General features: G+C 38.9%; 1 protein-coding gene across 1 annotated transcript; it reads right to left on the reverse strand.

The window, feature by feature from the left end:
• Positions 1-469: 469 nt before the first annotated feature.
• LOC120733718 (RING finger protein 145-like) lies at positions 470-14,972 on the reverse strand. The gene is made up of 12 exons (XM_040032077.1): positions 14,787-14,972; positions 10,623-10,874; positions 9,275-9,383; positions 9,011-9,102; positions 6,658-6,893; positions 6,360-6,535; positions 5,721-5,861; positions 5,208-5,390; positions 4,719-4,866; positions 4,446-4,568; positions 4,089-4,322; positions 470-3,992 (listed from the first exon to the last, which is right to left on the reverse strand). Exons 2-12 carry the CDS (start codon positions 10,804-10,806, stop codon positions 3,279-3,281), a joined length of 2,340 nt encoding a protein of 779 aa, XP_039888011.1. The 5' UTR covers positions 10,807-10,874; positions 14,787-14,972; the 3' UTR covers positions 470-3,278.
• Between the last annotated feature and the right edge of the window lie 1,352 nt (positions 14,973-16,324).

Genomic DNA, 16,324 nt, shown 5'->3' on the forward strand with positions numbered 1-16,324 from the left:
CAGCAGTACTAGTTAAGTAGACAAAATACATCCTGAAATTATGATTGTAGAGCAAGCCAATTAGGAGCAACTAAAAAAATAAAGATTTAAAAAAAAAAAAAAAAAAAAAAAAAAAAAAAAAAAAGATATTCAGGTTAACTTATTGTACTTGTATGTATGTGTGACTTTACAATCTGAAAAGGCATTACGGCCCCTTAGAGGAGCTTAACTGTAAAACGAATCCTGCCCAGTGTGAGGAGCACCAGTGATGGCTAAGACATTTGTTGGCACATTACCACAGTCACTGATGCGTATTTTAAGTCAATTCAGAAAAAAATGTAGAAAGAAAAAAAAAAAAAAAAAAAAAAAAAAAAAAAAAAAAAAAATATCACAGGATGTAAATAATGCATTAAAGATTGCATTTTTTTTTTAAAGCTTCACTGTCTGCATGTACTCTATATTAATCAGATGAATATTGAGAACAATTATTAGCTTCACTGTCTGCATGTACTCTATATTAATCAGATGAATATTGAGAACAATTATTAGCTTATTATGTGCTAATAATTTGATGTCAAACTGTCCCAGACAGTATGAAAAAAATGAAGCCACAGTTCGTAGCCTGAAGAGAGAAACTGCAACTTCTCCAACGTGCAGTAATAACCGAGCAAATACTTGAGGAATCAACAGCTGACAAGCATCTCCTATTCATTATTTAATACTGAAATGCAAAATTCACATACAGCTGCCACTGACTGTTATCGCCCTCGTGGGGCGTCACGTCACATTTCATCTTACAGGTGATCTCAATGCAGGACGCAGTGGAAATGCGTCATGGCGAAAACCAAGTGTGTGTTTTAAACAGCTCAATTCATTATGACCGTTTCAAGTGCTGTATTTAAGAAAGAAAGAAAAAAAAAAATCAACGTTGAAGGAATGGTGTTGGTAATAAAATAAGTTGTGTACAGAAAAGTCCTTAGGTTCACCTTTCAGAAGAACATGTGCAAAATACATCAAACTCTACATTTCATCTCTTTAAAAAAATAAACACAAAAAGTCAAAACAGCGTTGGTCAGGTTTGATCCTACACTGATCGTGTATTCATTCTCAATCCTGCAGCCCACGCTTCCTAATGTCAAGAATATGGTCATTCATACTAATAAGACCTTTAATAATAGTGCTAGTAAGTAATACTGCTGAGCGCTAATTAATGCGTCTCCTGTCCGTCTGCACCATGCTGATCCCACTCCTAACAGTAGAGGGCACCAGAGTGATCACACCAGCTTAAAAGATGCATCATATAGACTGGAGAAGCAGCAACACTGGCTGGTCTCAAAGATCAGAGGGCTTGATTTCCCAGCAGCTTCTTATCCAAAAATTCTCTTTGCTCTCAGGCACGTGAAGAAACAAAGAAAGGAAACTTTGGAGAAACCAAGCCCTCGTCTTACATATATATATACGTATATATATATATATATATATATATATTTATCAACACTCCTCTGGTTTAATATAGATTCCGTACAGAGCAACATTTATGTACATTACACACAAACAGATTGGGCCGTTTCCTCGTACACAGACATCAGAGGGTATTTGGTTGCCGACATCCACAGAACAGCTTTGGAGCATTGCTAGTAAAAAATGACATTAGTGCAAATATAACCCCAAAAGAAAAAAAAAGGTAGAAAAAAAAAACAAAAAAAACATTGGTAGCAAGGTTATAGCACATTGGGGACAAACAAATTCTGTGGTCAGAGCGGCAGCAAGGTCTACATATAAGCGTGCATCAGGACTTGCCATCCTCAAGTTTTCAGTCTTTCACACTCATTTCAAAGCATATTTCTTCCTCGCCATGCTTCATCTGCTAAATGCAGTAGCCAAAAGAAAGAGTGTTTTTGTGAAAAAGAAAAAAGAAAAAAAAAAAAGAAGAAGCTATGGCTCAATTTGCTGGTATCAACAATTTATGGAGTAAACTGACTGACGAGCAGGAAAACCCTAATGTCTTAGAAAATACAGGGTCTCTAATGTAACTGGATGAAAGGAGCTGATTGGCTCCTGCCATCAGCGATCAACAATGTGAATGATTGGTTGATCTGTTAGTGAGCTAAGCTTGCAACGGTAAGCGCGAGTGAGACCCATAAAATAGAGCTAATGAGGGCAAAATCCGAGCTCCTTATCAACTCTGTGGACTAATTTATACCTTGTCTCTCCATCTTCCCCTTAGTCCATTTGCAGCGTGTGGTATCCAATAAAGCAGTAATGTAAAAATGACCTTAAAAATAAAGTTGCTTTAACAGTAATACAAAAGTTTGGCGATGAGGAATAGAACTGTTTTTTTGCTGGGACCAGCCAAACAAGTCTGAATCAGATATTGAAGTAGTATAAAAGCAAAAGCTTGACACATGTAAGTTATTCAATGTGAACCAAGAGTTCACACTGCATCCCTCAGCTAGACCATACCATGTGTCCTCTGCTTAGCACCAGGCTTTAGGTCATGCGGCGACCTCAATAAACAACATTCAGTCTGCTAACGCTCAGTATTCACTAAATCACAACACTACTGACACCCAGCAGTGAAAAACAAAAAATGTGGAGAATTTCTAGACGTTATGAAATGTTAAGACTTTGTCACGGTATAAAATGCAACCATCAGTAATTGATAGTCTGATCAATTTTTCGATAAATCGTGGCACCCAAACACTATGAAATGTACAGCAGTGAAAGTTCAAGCTGTACAAACAAAGGCAGGAGCAACCATCGCCCTAAATGTCGGGCATCAAAAGGTAAGGGGTAAAAGCATGATTGTAGGGGGAAAAAAAAAAGAAAAAAAAAAGAAAAAAAGAAAAAGGCCGTGATGGAAATCCGATTTTCACATTTTCTGGACATGGTGTAAAACCCCCAATTCATTCTGAGATGAGATTACTGCATCCTGTTTTTTGTATTAAATTTGAATCCCTGTGAAAGAACATGTGGAAAACAACTGCACCTGTGATGAAATCACTGCTGGCATGGGTTACACCTATCATGGGAAACCTTTCACTGCTCCAAGTACTAACATTTTATAAAGCTGCAATCATTGTCTTCTCTTTTTTTTTTTTTTTTTTTTAAATACCGAGTGATGAATTTCTGTTTAGAGATTGTTTTAGATCTTTTGAAACATAATATGGATATGAAGGAGTTGGACATGATGGGAGAGCCAACAGCAAACAGTTGGACAAGTACAATAGGGGATTATTTAGATTGTGTGATTATATATGCATGCATGCATGTATGTTGTGTGTGTGTTAAAATGGAGCTCAGGGGTTGAATGGAGGAGGGGGTGGAGGACGAGGAGGAGGTTCCACTGAATGGGAAGTTGGTGGGTTAGATTGTGATGATGGACCAGTAGAGTTTTCCTCGCTGTCCACAAGGGAGACTGATTTTAGCTGAGGGAGGGATTCGGGTTCAGCAGGGTTCGCCTCTGCTTGGGTCAGTACCTGTGACGTTGGTTGGTGAAAGGTGGAGACAGAATGGCAGAGAGATGCAGGAGCGTCAGGTGTGTCTGATGTGCAAGAGGTAGAGAAAGAAGATGCAGAAGGGTGATCTGCAGGGGACTGGTGCGGCACAGAATCAGTTGCAAGAGGAGAAGAAGAACAAGAGGAAGATGATAATGGAGGGTTGACGATGTGCAGGGGAGCAGACTGCATGCCAGTGGGGGAGGTGGAAGAGGAGGCTTCCCCAGCTGATGTGGTAGTTTCATTATCTCCCTCCTGCTCTACTGACGCTTCCTCTTTCCTATCATCCGGTAGAGTGCTGTGGTCCTCCTCCTGCTTGTTGCCTGGGGCTTCTTCCTGTCCTGCAGGGTTCTGATTGGCTGCAGGTGTATCTTGGGTAGCTCCGCCATTAGTTGGTGATTGGCTCTTGAGTTGTGAATGACAGAGAGGGCACGTTTCCTGGACATACAGCCATTTCTTCAGACAGCCAGCGTGGAAGAAATGACTGCACGGAGTGATCACAGCACTGGTCATGTCCTGGAACAAATCAAATTTCACATTAGCCTACCTTTTAAAGCCCCAGATTAACGCTCTCATGCATCCTCTTTAGATAAACATAGAAACAGTTCATACCTGGAAGCAGATAGCACAGATGTCGTTATACTGCTGCAGCTGTGTATTGCTAGCTGTGGGGAGGCTTTTTATCTTGTTTACAGCATCTCTCCTGAGCAGGAAGCTCTGCCAGCCCAGCTGGGCTCTGAGCCAGACGTTATAGTACGAGTGGACCAAGATGATGGTGCTTCCCATCACACTCCACTCGCCAAATACAGTCTCTGATACACCATAGCACACCACGCACACCGCAACCTGGCGAGGGAACAAATCACTGACAGTCAGGCAGAGACCGTGCTGATGCATTAGATGACAGTGTCTGTTTACAGTCAGAAGGCAGAACTTAGCGAAGAGTTGGTGTATGTGTGTGTGACATACCAGAAACTCCAGCAATCTGTAGGTCCCATTTACACAATATATAACTTCATCCATGTTCTCCACTGGAGCTTTACGAAACTCCTCCACCATGAAGAGAACATAGATCAAAAGAGTGCCAAGGACCTGGCGGTACAGTGTTTCAGAGTTATTATGGAATTAAACAAACAAGCAAATATAAATGTTTAATTAGTATTAGGCTCAACTGTTTGGGTAGAGCAAGTTTAAACTATTTAATTTAATGTTTTTGCACACTGCGATGCGGTTGTGTGTTACCTGGAGAGAGGTGAGGATTGAGGAGGAGATGATGATGAGAAGCCAGAAGTCCATGTGGAAGAACTGGCAGATCATATAAGCCATGTACGCTGGAAAGATCAGCAGGAAGAGACAGAGAGAAACTGCACGGAAGTGCTTCCACAAACTCCTACGGGACAGGCAGCAAAACAAGCATATGAGAAAGCAGCCAGGTTGATAGCAGGCTTTGTATACACACATTGAGTCAGATTACATTTATTGATGTCAAAAAGACTAACTGCCTGTTTAGGTAGGAATGAAGAAAGAAGGACTGTACACTGTAGTGTTACTTAATTTATGATGTTAGCATGAGTTGTACTGATGACCATAGATAATGAATACTGTGATAATTAACTAACTGCCCATAGTTATTAATAGTTGTTTATGATCAGTACAAAATAAAACAAACAGTGGGACACAGAGTTTTCTTAAAAATAAACACATAAAAAAGTCTTTGGTATATTCTCTTACTTGTCTCTAGATGCGCCCAGGGCTAGGACTATAGGATCTGCTATCTCCAGCATGGACTGCAGGATGGAAGCAACAACAATAAAGAGGATGATAGAGAGGAGGAAGGCTCTGTGGATGACCTGCAGCTCAATGAGGCCAGTTTGGACCGCAAGGATTAGCAAGGTGATACCTTCAGTCATCCCCCTGCACAGAGAGGAAACAAATTAGAGTTAACACACCACACAATTATATGCCTTGGCATTGCACTCAAGTTGGAGATCATATACAGGTTTATCCAGACTTGACTTTTGGGAATACAATGTCAATTATTTTATCCTATTAGACAGTTGTGTGAAATGCAGACATCCTTAAAGAATAGTTCCAGATATATGTGTTTCCACACGAATGGGATAAACAGTCAGAAAACATATTGCCTTCAGTCATGATGGTTACAGGGACAGAGAGGCTAAAACAGACTAAACTAATTAAAAGAAACATACCAGAAGACATCAAGAAAATAAAAACCTTGCTGACCTGTGCATGGTGTTGTCATTCATAAAGGCTCTGTAGCCCTGCAGGTAGAACTTGCACAGTGTGAGAACGCCCAGCGCAATGAAAGAAACTGTGAAAACCAGACCCAGCAGAGAGTACGGTGTACTACAGCATTCTGCGATACTGGAGAAAGGAGGAGCAAATTACTTAGAGAACATGACAAAAAAACAACAACTTTCTAAACAATTTTAAATATTTAGATCACGTCCTTAAAGTTCTGATGAGTATCTCAGTCGTCTGCTTTAACTTAATTCTGTCCACCAGTGCAAAACATGGGTTATTTAGCACTGTGACAAATGGATCTAACACATCTTTTAGAATTTCCTCTTGACACATTTCTGCAAAATTATCTCAAAATCTAAAAACTTGCTTTACTCAAACTCTGCAGAAAGACTTGCTTTGCAATCTAATGTCTCTGTAATTTATATGATGCCATATAATTTATATACTTTTATATAATTAGATTTTCTAAATAAAATCCAGTACATCGAAACTAGATTTATGTTTTGTACACACTACCTGCCCCTTCAATGATACAAGGCAATAAATAGATAAACACACCTTCTAAAGGGTCAGTGACGTAAAATGTAAAGTGTCTTGCAGCCTGATTTATGGTCTTACCTTGTAAGAAAAAGGAAAAGCAGCCTCTCTCTGGAAGTAGGCTGGTCTCTTGTGCTGAAGTAGGAGTATATCTGCAGAGCAAACAGCACGAGCCAAAAACACATGAAGAGAACTGGAAGGACCAGCTGGTTCCACAGTGACATTCCCAAAGCAAGAAGCCCGTACACTTCTACCACCTGCAGGACAGAAAAAGACCGAAATAAAGAATACCTTTGATACCATCTACAGGAAAATATCTCAGAACTGAAATCCTCTCACAGAAACTGAAAAGCTTGCAACATCAGCCCACAATAAATACCTGAGCCAGCTCTCTGTAGGCAGTCTTGGCCAGGTTATATGGTACCAGCAAGTTAGACGCCAGGAAGTAAATGACCTCCAGGCCCGTGAAGATCATTGAGAACTTATTGATGAAGACGATGGTCTCGAGTGGGACCAGACACAGTCTAGCCACTAGAGGGAGGAGGTGAGCAGAGAACAGCCAAATCCTCTTGGTTTGCATCACACAGGAACAAAGTGTACAAACCACCAGCTGACCTGAAAGAAGACACACATACACACATATATAAAACAAAGAGTTGAATAAATGACTAAAGACACTATTATCACTCTGATTTTAAAACGGTTTTTGTGATGTGGTATTTATCATTTTCGTGTAACTGACAATTAAAAGAAAATTTATCAGAATATTTATAGCTCTCCTAGAGTGGTGAAAATGTGTCAAACACCAAAAAGGAACAAACATTTAAAAGAGAAGAGAAGCAGCTTTAATCTCACATTGCTCCTTACAGTAGCATATTTTTGTCACTGTACTCATCTTATTTTCGCTTTCTCAGGCTTTCACTACGCAGTAAAAGCAGCACTCTGCGGTCTATTTATAGCACAGGAGACTCCATCTATACTCTCTAGTAAGTTTAAACTAGGTCCTAAAAACACAGACTCTACAGCATTTTCTATTTAGAAAATGATACATTTTTACATAATTAAGCATAGCAGCAACAGACATAATGAAAAATTACAAGAGGCTGTTCTTTTTGCTTTCCCACCCAGAGGAAGACTGAAGCACATAGGTATGTGAGCACTTCTTAATTCTGGAATTGGTACAAATTAGGTTCCTTCATAATCCCATTAATGTGGATGCTGTGGCATTAGGTATTCATATAATTAATGAAAGTGCTCACATGGACATGAGAGCAATGCTAAATATGTACATATGTGCAGCCAAGTATTCTATTTCCACTTTTTTTGTTAAAAAGACAAAAACAAGGTGTGCTTATTCCTGTTACACAAACATTTCTTAAGGAAAAGACTCAAGTGTCTGCTTTTCTTTTGCCACTACCTATATGCATCTTCTTAGCAACTTTGCACAGTCTACTATAGTCCATGAATGTTTACTGACCCAGGTTACACAAATTCAATGAAAAATCTCAACTTACTGCCCCATGCAGGGTCCAAAAACACAATCCCAAAATGAAGACTGTTTTCTTTTGGATGAAATTCACACAGACCCATGGCAAAAGATGCATCCTACTCGTCATATGCTCTGAATACTATGCCCATTCAGTTTAGCCATTTGGTTAGAGCATATGAATTCTGAGCTTTAGTCCTACTGGTTGTACTGCAGTGCTACGAGGTGCCAATCTATAGAATTAATGTTCCTATACTTTGTACAGCAGTATGTGCAGTCATTAAAAAGAAGGAAACAGTTCAAATTTAAATAAATAAATAAATATCTTTCTGCTGCCCAAGTGGGTCTACGGGTCTGTATCTACTAGTGGTGCAACGGATCGCGGTTGATCCGTAATCCGAACTGATCCTACTCCACGGTTTGGCACGCACGTGATCCGAAGATTCAAAAAAGAAGAAAGAAAAAGTATGTGTATGGTGCGCGTGGTGGGTCTGTCAAGCGATAGTTATGGCCAGCGCTAGCGGTCCAAGTGGAGGAGCAGAGGAGTTTGCTGCCCAGTCCGACCGGGCTAAAGCTATTACAAAAGCTATTGGGGTGTTTAGCTGCAGATGGGAGGCCGTATTCCGTTGTGCAAAACAGGGGGTTTAAACTATGATGAACGTGCTTGAGCCACGCTATGATATCCCGTTCACATCCACTTTAGTGGCAAGATCATTCCAAGCATGTATGAGCAGGAAAAGATTTAAGTTATGGCTGAACTGTCCCAGGCATCTTCTGTTGCCCTAACTACTACAAATGGGTGGACCTCCAGGGCAACGGAAAGCTACGTGACCGTGACAGCTCATTATATCACAGCAGAGTGCGATATAATGAGCGATATGTATTATTGTAGGGTCTACCTTACAATATAAAGCACCTTGAGACGACTGTTGTTGTGATTTGGGTCTTTATAAATAAAATTGAATTGAATTGAGTGGTAGATACAAAGACTGTACTGCCCTGGAATGAGTCTTGAGTTGAATGTTTTCAACAGGCAAAAAAAATAAAAAATACTTCAATAAGTAAATGTTACATTTTTGTCTTTTTTCTTTTTTGCTGATCTGAAAATTGATCCGATCCATGACTTAAAACCGTGAGATTTTTGATCCGTTGCACCACTAGTATCTATGTGCAATACATTGGTACCTCATCATTCACATTCTTCAATAATATGAATGTTGAACAATTATACCTATGAGTATTATACCTATGAGTGCAGTGGTGAATCTGTTCATGGAGAGAGGTTCCAGGTAGACAGGGCCTTCATAACCAGAATCCAGTTCACTGCGAACATAATCCCTGACAGAGAAAAACTAAAACAATCAATACAGAGGAAATTCTCACAATGTCCAGTCCTTCACATGAATTAACAAGAGGAAAACTGTCATACATACACACATCAGTATTTAAAAGAGGAGTAGTGGCATCTTGTTAGCTATTCTGGTAGATTTAAGTTTCTGTGAATGTTTACCTTGACACTTGGTGACCAGCAAACAGCAGCAGGGCCGTAAGAACATACAGGTAAAGTTTAACCAGGTGCTGACGAGGCAGAGTCAGAAGCACCAAGCTCAAGATGTAACCTGTGAAGTAGCCATAAATATAAAAGAAATACAAGAAAGTCATGCATTCTGAAAGGCATCCGTCTTCCTGTTTGCAGACCAGAGTGCGTTTTAAAACACATAAATAAAGCGTATGACAGATGTTTATGACATAGTTTTTTTTTTTGTTTTTTTTTTTTTTGGGGGGGGGGGGGGGGAGTTATTTTTGACAAACTGCAGAAAGCCTTACCATACAATAGCCTACTACCTAAAACCGTGTCTAAAAGCACTTCAGTGCAAAGCCATATTTATTTTTACTGCCCTGTTCTCCCTTCTTTCTTTCCACCCACAGTGCTCATCAGCACATACCAAGCCTATTGGCTCATTAACCAACTGCAGCCAAGTTTGAGAGCTCACACAGCCAAAACACAAAGAAAACTCAACAATAGCTTTATTTCAGCTAGGTTAAATTACAAAATAGAACGAGGCCTAGCTATTTCCTTTATGTTACTTTCAGTGTTTCTGTGTCACTGTAAATGTATCTGGCTAACCACTTGTGCTGCAAAGACATTTTGTAATGCCTTCAAAACTGAATTCAGAACTTTGTGTTTGAGTACTGGTTTTCTGAGTTTCTAGTGTGTCTTAAAAGCAGATATGGTAAATGGCCTGTATTTGTATAGCGCTTTACTAGTCCCTAAGGACCCCAAAGCGCTTTACACATCCAGTCATCCACACATTCACACACTGGTGATGGCAAGCTACATTGTAGCCACAGCCGCCCTGGGGCGCACTGACAGAGGGGAGGCTGCCGGACACTGGCACCACCGGGCCCTCTGACCACCACCAGTAGGCAACGGGTGAAGTGTCTTGCCCAAGGACACAACGACTGAGACTGTCCAAGCCGGGGCTCGAACCGGCAACCTTCCGATTACAAGGCAAACTCCCAACTCTTGAGCCACGATCGCCACACTGTCAAATAATCCCTCTCAATCACTACAGAGCTGAGCCTCGTGGCTTACTGACTAATACCACACGTGAGTCGACACTTCTGAATGGAAAAAGAAATCACGCACTTTCAACCAACAGAAGTAAAACAGTAATGCATGGCATATAATACTGTTTCAGTGCAGGTCATGATAACCTGACTACAGGGAAGTACACATGATGTTTTCAAATGAGGAACTCTTTAATGTGGTACAGACATTGCAAAGCATTTAAACAAAGTGTCTCAGTTACACCAAACATTTTCTTAAGTTTTAATACAGGAAAGGTGGCACTGACCTACGTAGTGCAGGTAGAGGGCCAGATACTTGTACTGAAAAAGGGGGTTATTGGAAAGGCTGGAGCGCTGGATCTTCTGGAAGAAGGAGCTGACATCCCAGCGGTAGAGGACATCCAACAGCATGATGCTGGGAACACGCAGACCCACATTGAGCACAGCCTCTACGCGGTCCTTCACTGCCATGGTTTCAGTTTAAGCTCTGATCCGAAGGCAGAACTGACCACTAAGACGTGATGTTAATAGTGGGTGGTCTGTAGCAAAAGAGAGAAAATGCAAATTAAAAAAAAGGAAGATGGAGTCTTAATATGAAGCAGTTATAGGAGGTGAGAGTAGGAAAACAGAAGGAGAGATGAAAGCCAAAACAAAGGCAACAAAATATAAATTCAGTTATTATAAAGGTCAAAGGAAAAGCTGTGAGCTACAGAGGAAGAAAAGACAGAAGAAAAGACAAAAGACTTAAGAGGTCAATCACAAAACTATCTCATTCATTTGTGGTCTAAACGTAAAGGTAAAACTCAACAATTGTTACATTATTACCACAAATTTTTATAATAAGTTATTAACATGACCGTAAATCATTTTAAAGTCTCTAAAGGCTAGCATACTGACAGTGTTTTGTTTTTTTCCTGATGCAAACAGGACTTTCAATGAGACTATTGACTGAAGTACAATGGGTCCAGAGACAAAGAATTGCAGTTACCTTACTTAAAGGAAGTTTTTGGCTACTTTATAAACAAATACAACAGAAACTAGAAAGTCTATTTTGCTATCTTGGTATTTTGCTTTGGTAGAATCCCAAAACATCTTTGGTGGACATATTTTTTTTTTCTAAATGAAGGAAACCCCTTTGCCACAACAGCATAATAGAATAACTAAGGTAACTAATTCACTAGTCAGAACAGAATATAAGAATTGGCACCATCCACAACACACAAACCTATGCCAAAAAGGGTTACCCACTACTTCCAGTAGTTATCACTTTACCCTGAAACCTACATACAGCCCATCATTTTCTAAATCAAAGTACTGCAGAACCACACTGGTTAGTGTCATGTCTTACTTTTTACCTTGCTTGTTTACAACTTCCTGTCACAGAGATCAAGATGGTTGCTGCCATATGCCACATCTTTCGGTTAGTGGTTGTGGTGTCATAACAGCTCAGGAACAACAGTTAACTGTTGATTTATATCAATAAATTGCAGATTAGTTTAACCCACTACTTCTTTTGCCCATGCCTAAATATGTACTTATTTATTCAAGCACAGTACTAACATTAAGTGCCATACAGCTGGGAAACATTGACCATTTTCTTACCATCTTAACTAAAGCCAATCCAGTGATGCTGTGTACATAAGAACTCCAATGTACTCTTCTGTAGGAGTTGGTGTTGAAACCCAGATAATTTTCTTTTTTTTTGTCACTGAATGATTGATTTATTTTGAACGTGACTAAAATAACAACAAAATACACTTTAAACAATAATGAGACAAAGAAAGGGTTGGTACAAACAGACTTAAAGGTAAACTCATTTGATCCTACCTCAATATACAATATACATGTATAATTACATAAAATAATATAAGTCTACAAACAGATATCACGCATAAAAATCCTAATAATGATGAAGCTACCAGATAATTCTGACATGATTTTAAGAAGGCTGTTGCAATAATAACCAACAAGAAATTCTCAAAATGCTGCTAACAGTATTTTTATAGGTTCAGGCAGAAAGCACTACTGTCAGCCACAATTCACTTTGTTTACCGTCATCCACCCATACAGGAATGCCGGAAACTTGATCCTGGGAACAACAGCTAGTCTTGAATAGGTTATTATTACCAAGATTCCAAAGAAACATTGCACGGTTGACCCAGCTAAAAACAGCTTCACCCACAACTGTAATTTGCATAGTCAAATCTGTGGGTCAATAATCAACCTAGACATGTAAATTTGTCCAGGCCTTTCTATTTGCTACCACACAATCACCAACAGCACAGAATCCACCATGGGAAACTGAAAGTACAGCATGTGGTAACACATTCAGATGTTTTAATGCAGGTGCAACTCAAAAGGTCAAGTCTGACAAATGGCATAAGAGGCATACTTGCAAAATCTGCAGTTCACATTTTAAAAAAAGCCCACATACTGTTCTGTTGCGCTGACAGAATGGTTACACTTCTTCTCTCTTTGCCAAAATAATTTCTTGGTTTACTTACACCTTTATTAACACTATCTGGGGGTGAGCAATGCGGTGGCGGATATAAACACATACAAAATACAATTTCTACAAGTCAAAACAGTTTACAAAACATGAAATATATAAAGAAAGAATATGTTGACTTATTATATCAACACAGATCCTGATGGAAAATCTAATGGATGGGATTAAAGAAAGAAAGAAAAAAACATTTTAACTCGCATCTATGGTTCTATACATACACTAGCCAATATCAGTGTTATCCTGGCTTAAAATGGGCTTTTGGTGGACAACTAGTCATATAAGCATGATCAGTTAGCATACAGTCAGTTACCCTATCTCTGGATTTCCCTACTTATTTGATAAATAAAAATGTTTTATATGCTTGAGTAAATGGCACCTGCATTAACAGAACAGATTAAAATTAGTTTGACTACATTTTCTGATGATTTGGTGGGTGCTAAAGGTTGTTCAATGTAGGAAAATTCTTGAATATGTACAGGTTTTCAACCATTTCAACGACTGACCTCAAAGTTATGAAATGCTATTAAAAAATGGCATAAAACATCTCTTACACAAATGTTGAAGTTATTAAAACATAAAAATATTTGTTTAAAGATTGCATTTCAGTTTTGTTTCCTCCCACCTACTAAATCCCATCACTTCCACTACTGCATGATGCAAAGCAAACAGACCAAATGTAATCAATGCAACTCAATATATTATTTCTAACGTATTAACCTCAAAGTGATGAAACCTCTCACAGTGATCATGAATTACTCCAAGGCAATCTGAGCATGTTTGAAAGAACTCGAGGCTCTCCAACAAATCAGCAATTGTTAACCAGGCTCTCACCCAAAAGCGCTGGAGCTTAAGGAAATTCAAAGCCTCACAAAAGTGAATTCCACAGAGCAACATGTTGCCCTCTTTTTTCCTGGCCTTTTCCAAACAACATATCTACTGCACTTTAAAAAAAAAAAAAAATTAGCTGCTTACAAACCCTTCGTTTAAGTGCCCTTTAATACCTGCGTGAAGTTTTAGAGGAACATTTCACTGTGAGTGCTAGTTTTTAAAAAAGAAACGTGACGAAGTTTCAATCCACTCCATTTAAACAAAGCTCTTACATTTCTTTTCCTTCTTGAGTTGCCAACAGCAGTGTTTCCATCTCTTATCCCAGCATCTCGTAGCAGGATCCCGTTAACTTACATAACTTTAAATTTACCACGACTATCACTGCCCAGACAGACATCACTTTGCAGAATCTGAACTTATATAACAAGGCCGTCTACCAATTAATTTTTATCCGTTGTAATCCTTTGACAGCTGTAGGGTATATTGTAGTGTATTTGGTCTAATGGCTGCATACCATTTACTAGTTTAACTGAAGCACCGGCAATGAAAACGTTATGGATGAGTGAGTGCTGCAACGACTGTGCTACGCCATGAACTCTAGTAACCCCTCTGTCTCGACGGAAATAAATTCTCGCAATTACGCCGCAAATACGGCAATATTTTGCTTGCTATACTGGTCTGTATCGTCCACGAATACTTATAACAGACATGACAATGCATGCCTACGGTTTCCACGCAGTTTGGCGGATGTAAAAGTGATAGAAATAGCGAGCTATGACAGCGTACGTGCGCTATGTGATGAGCTGCATCAAGCTAACGCTTTCAGCTAGCATCACTGTCACCGAGCCGAGGAACTACTAACAACAACAACCCTAGCTTATGTTTAACACAGCGGGAAATAAAACACTCCGAACGAATCAGCTTGCTTTTGACCTTACAAATTAAGGCGCTAGCTTTCGCACATGTTCACATAAAATGTTCTAGCTTATAACGCTTGAGGATTACCATAACCTGCTCCCCTAAGCAAGTGAGACCAAATGTAGCAGACTGGGACACTCGGCTAGCAACCAGTTATGGCACGTAGACAAATTTCTTTAAAAAAATAAGAACTTACGTTTGAATGACGATGTTCGCACAATGTACAACTGTTTCTGGATGCCTTACGGGTCGGATATCGACCATTTTAACTCGCCACCGCCCGAGTTAACGGTCCTCCCGGAGTGAGCACTTCACGCTGAAACGACGCGGCCCATCCGCTCATCTTACCTAGCGGCCATTATCCAAGTTACCAAGCAAGATGTACCGAGCATGCGCAATGTTACTGTCCCGTACAGAAAGAACAGGTTATATTTTTTTAACCTGACAAAGCTTTTTATTCACAACATATTGTCAAAGACTGTTACAAAGTAGAATTGGGATGTGTTATTTTTTGTCGCTCAATTAATGGTAAAAATACATTTGGGAGGGGAATGAAACATTACAGAAATAAGTCATCATAGTATATTAACAAACGCCTAAAATATTTCATCATCATCATCATCGTTTATTTATATAGCACTTTAAAAACACACAAGGCTGACCAAAGTGCTGAACAATAGAAACATAATAGATACCATAAGAATAATAAATACGATAAAATAATAAACATAGCGAAAACAATAAAATATGAGTAAATACAAGTCAGTCAACCACTGAGTCAAAAGCCAGTGAATAAAAATGCGTTTTCAATCTGGATTTAAAAACCAGCACTGATGTCGATTGCCTAATGTGAAGAGGGAGTTTGTTTGTTTGTTTATTTATTTATTTATTTATTTATAGCTAGGGACAAAACCTGAAAGTAAAATTAATGGAGAGGCCTAATGCATAGCCTAAGGTGGTGGCCAGTCACTTTACTTACTTTAATTGTGTTTGATTTTACAAGTTTTATGGAATTGTTAGGTTTATATGAATGAGATATTCTCCCGGCAGTGCGGATAAGCATAAATTCCCCTTTCGCCAGGCAAGTTATAGTAGAACAAAGGTGTGTTTTGTTCGTCAAAAAGACTGCTGTTTTTGGGAAGGGTTAGCAAACATTCCTATTAAGCATTTATATATTGGTTTAAGAAGTACATACTTCTCAAACCAATACTATTAGTATCCTTATCCTTGCGTGGACATAGACTATTTTCACTTTCATTTATTTATATTGTACATAGTATGTTTTAAAACTTACTTCTAATTTAATATGACACTTTGATTGCCTTTGTTTTAATTATATTTACACCGTATTTAAGGGGTTTCTCTAGTTCATATAAATATTTTAAGGGTGCATCTGTAACTAAACAATTTCTGATTCTGATTCTAGACCATGGTAAATCATAATGTGTTTCCTGCTGTGAAATTAGACTTGTATCAAGATACATAATGCATAGCATAAGGTAGTGGTCAGTCATTGAACCGTGGCAATTAGATACCGGGCAGTTTTATTTTGAATATAGCTGAAATATTTCTTATGGCAGGCATATATATATATAGTATATCTATCTATCTATCTATCTATCTATCTATCTATCTATCTATCTATCTATCCATCTCTCTCTCTCTCTCTCTCTCTCTCTATATATATATATATATATATATATATATATATATATATATATATATACAATTCAA

This window comes from Simochromis diagramma, unplaced genomic scaffold (genome assembly GCF_900408965.1).
Source record: "Simochromis diagramma unplaced genomic scaffold, fSimDia1.1 OVJJ01000216.1, whole genome shotgun sequence".
Lineage (NCBI taxonomy): Eukaryota > Metazoa > Chordata > Actinopteri > Cichliformes > Cichlidae > Simochromis > Simochromis diagramma.

Bases quoted from the DNA above. Each gene is read 5' to 3' on its own strand.
- LOC120733718 (XM_040032077.1), bottom strand. From the start codon at position 10,806: ATGGCAGTGAAGGACCGCGTAGAGGCTGTGCTCAATGTGGGTCTGCGT. The intron at 9,103-9,274 runs GTAAACATTCAC...TTTCTCTGTCAG, and splicing joins GCTGGTCACCAAGTGTCAAG to GGATTATGTTCGCAGTGAAC. The intron at 3,993-4,088 runs GTATGAACTGTT...GATTTGTTCCAG, and splicing joins TCTGTGCTATCTGCTTCCAG to GACATGACCAGTGCTGTGAT.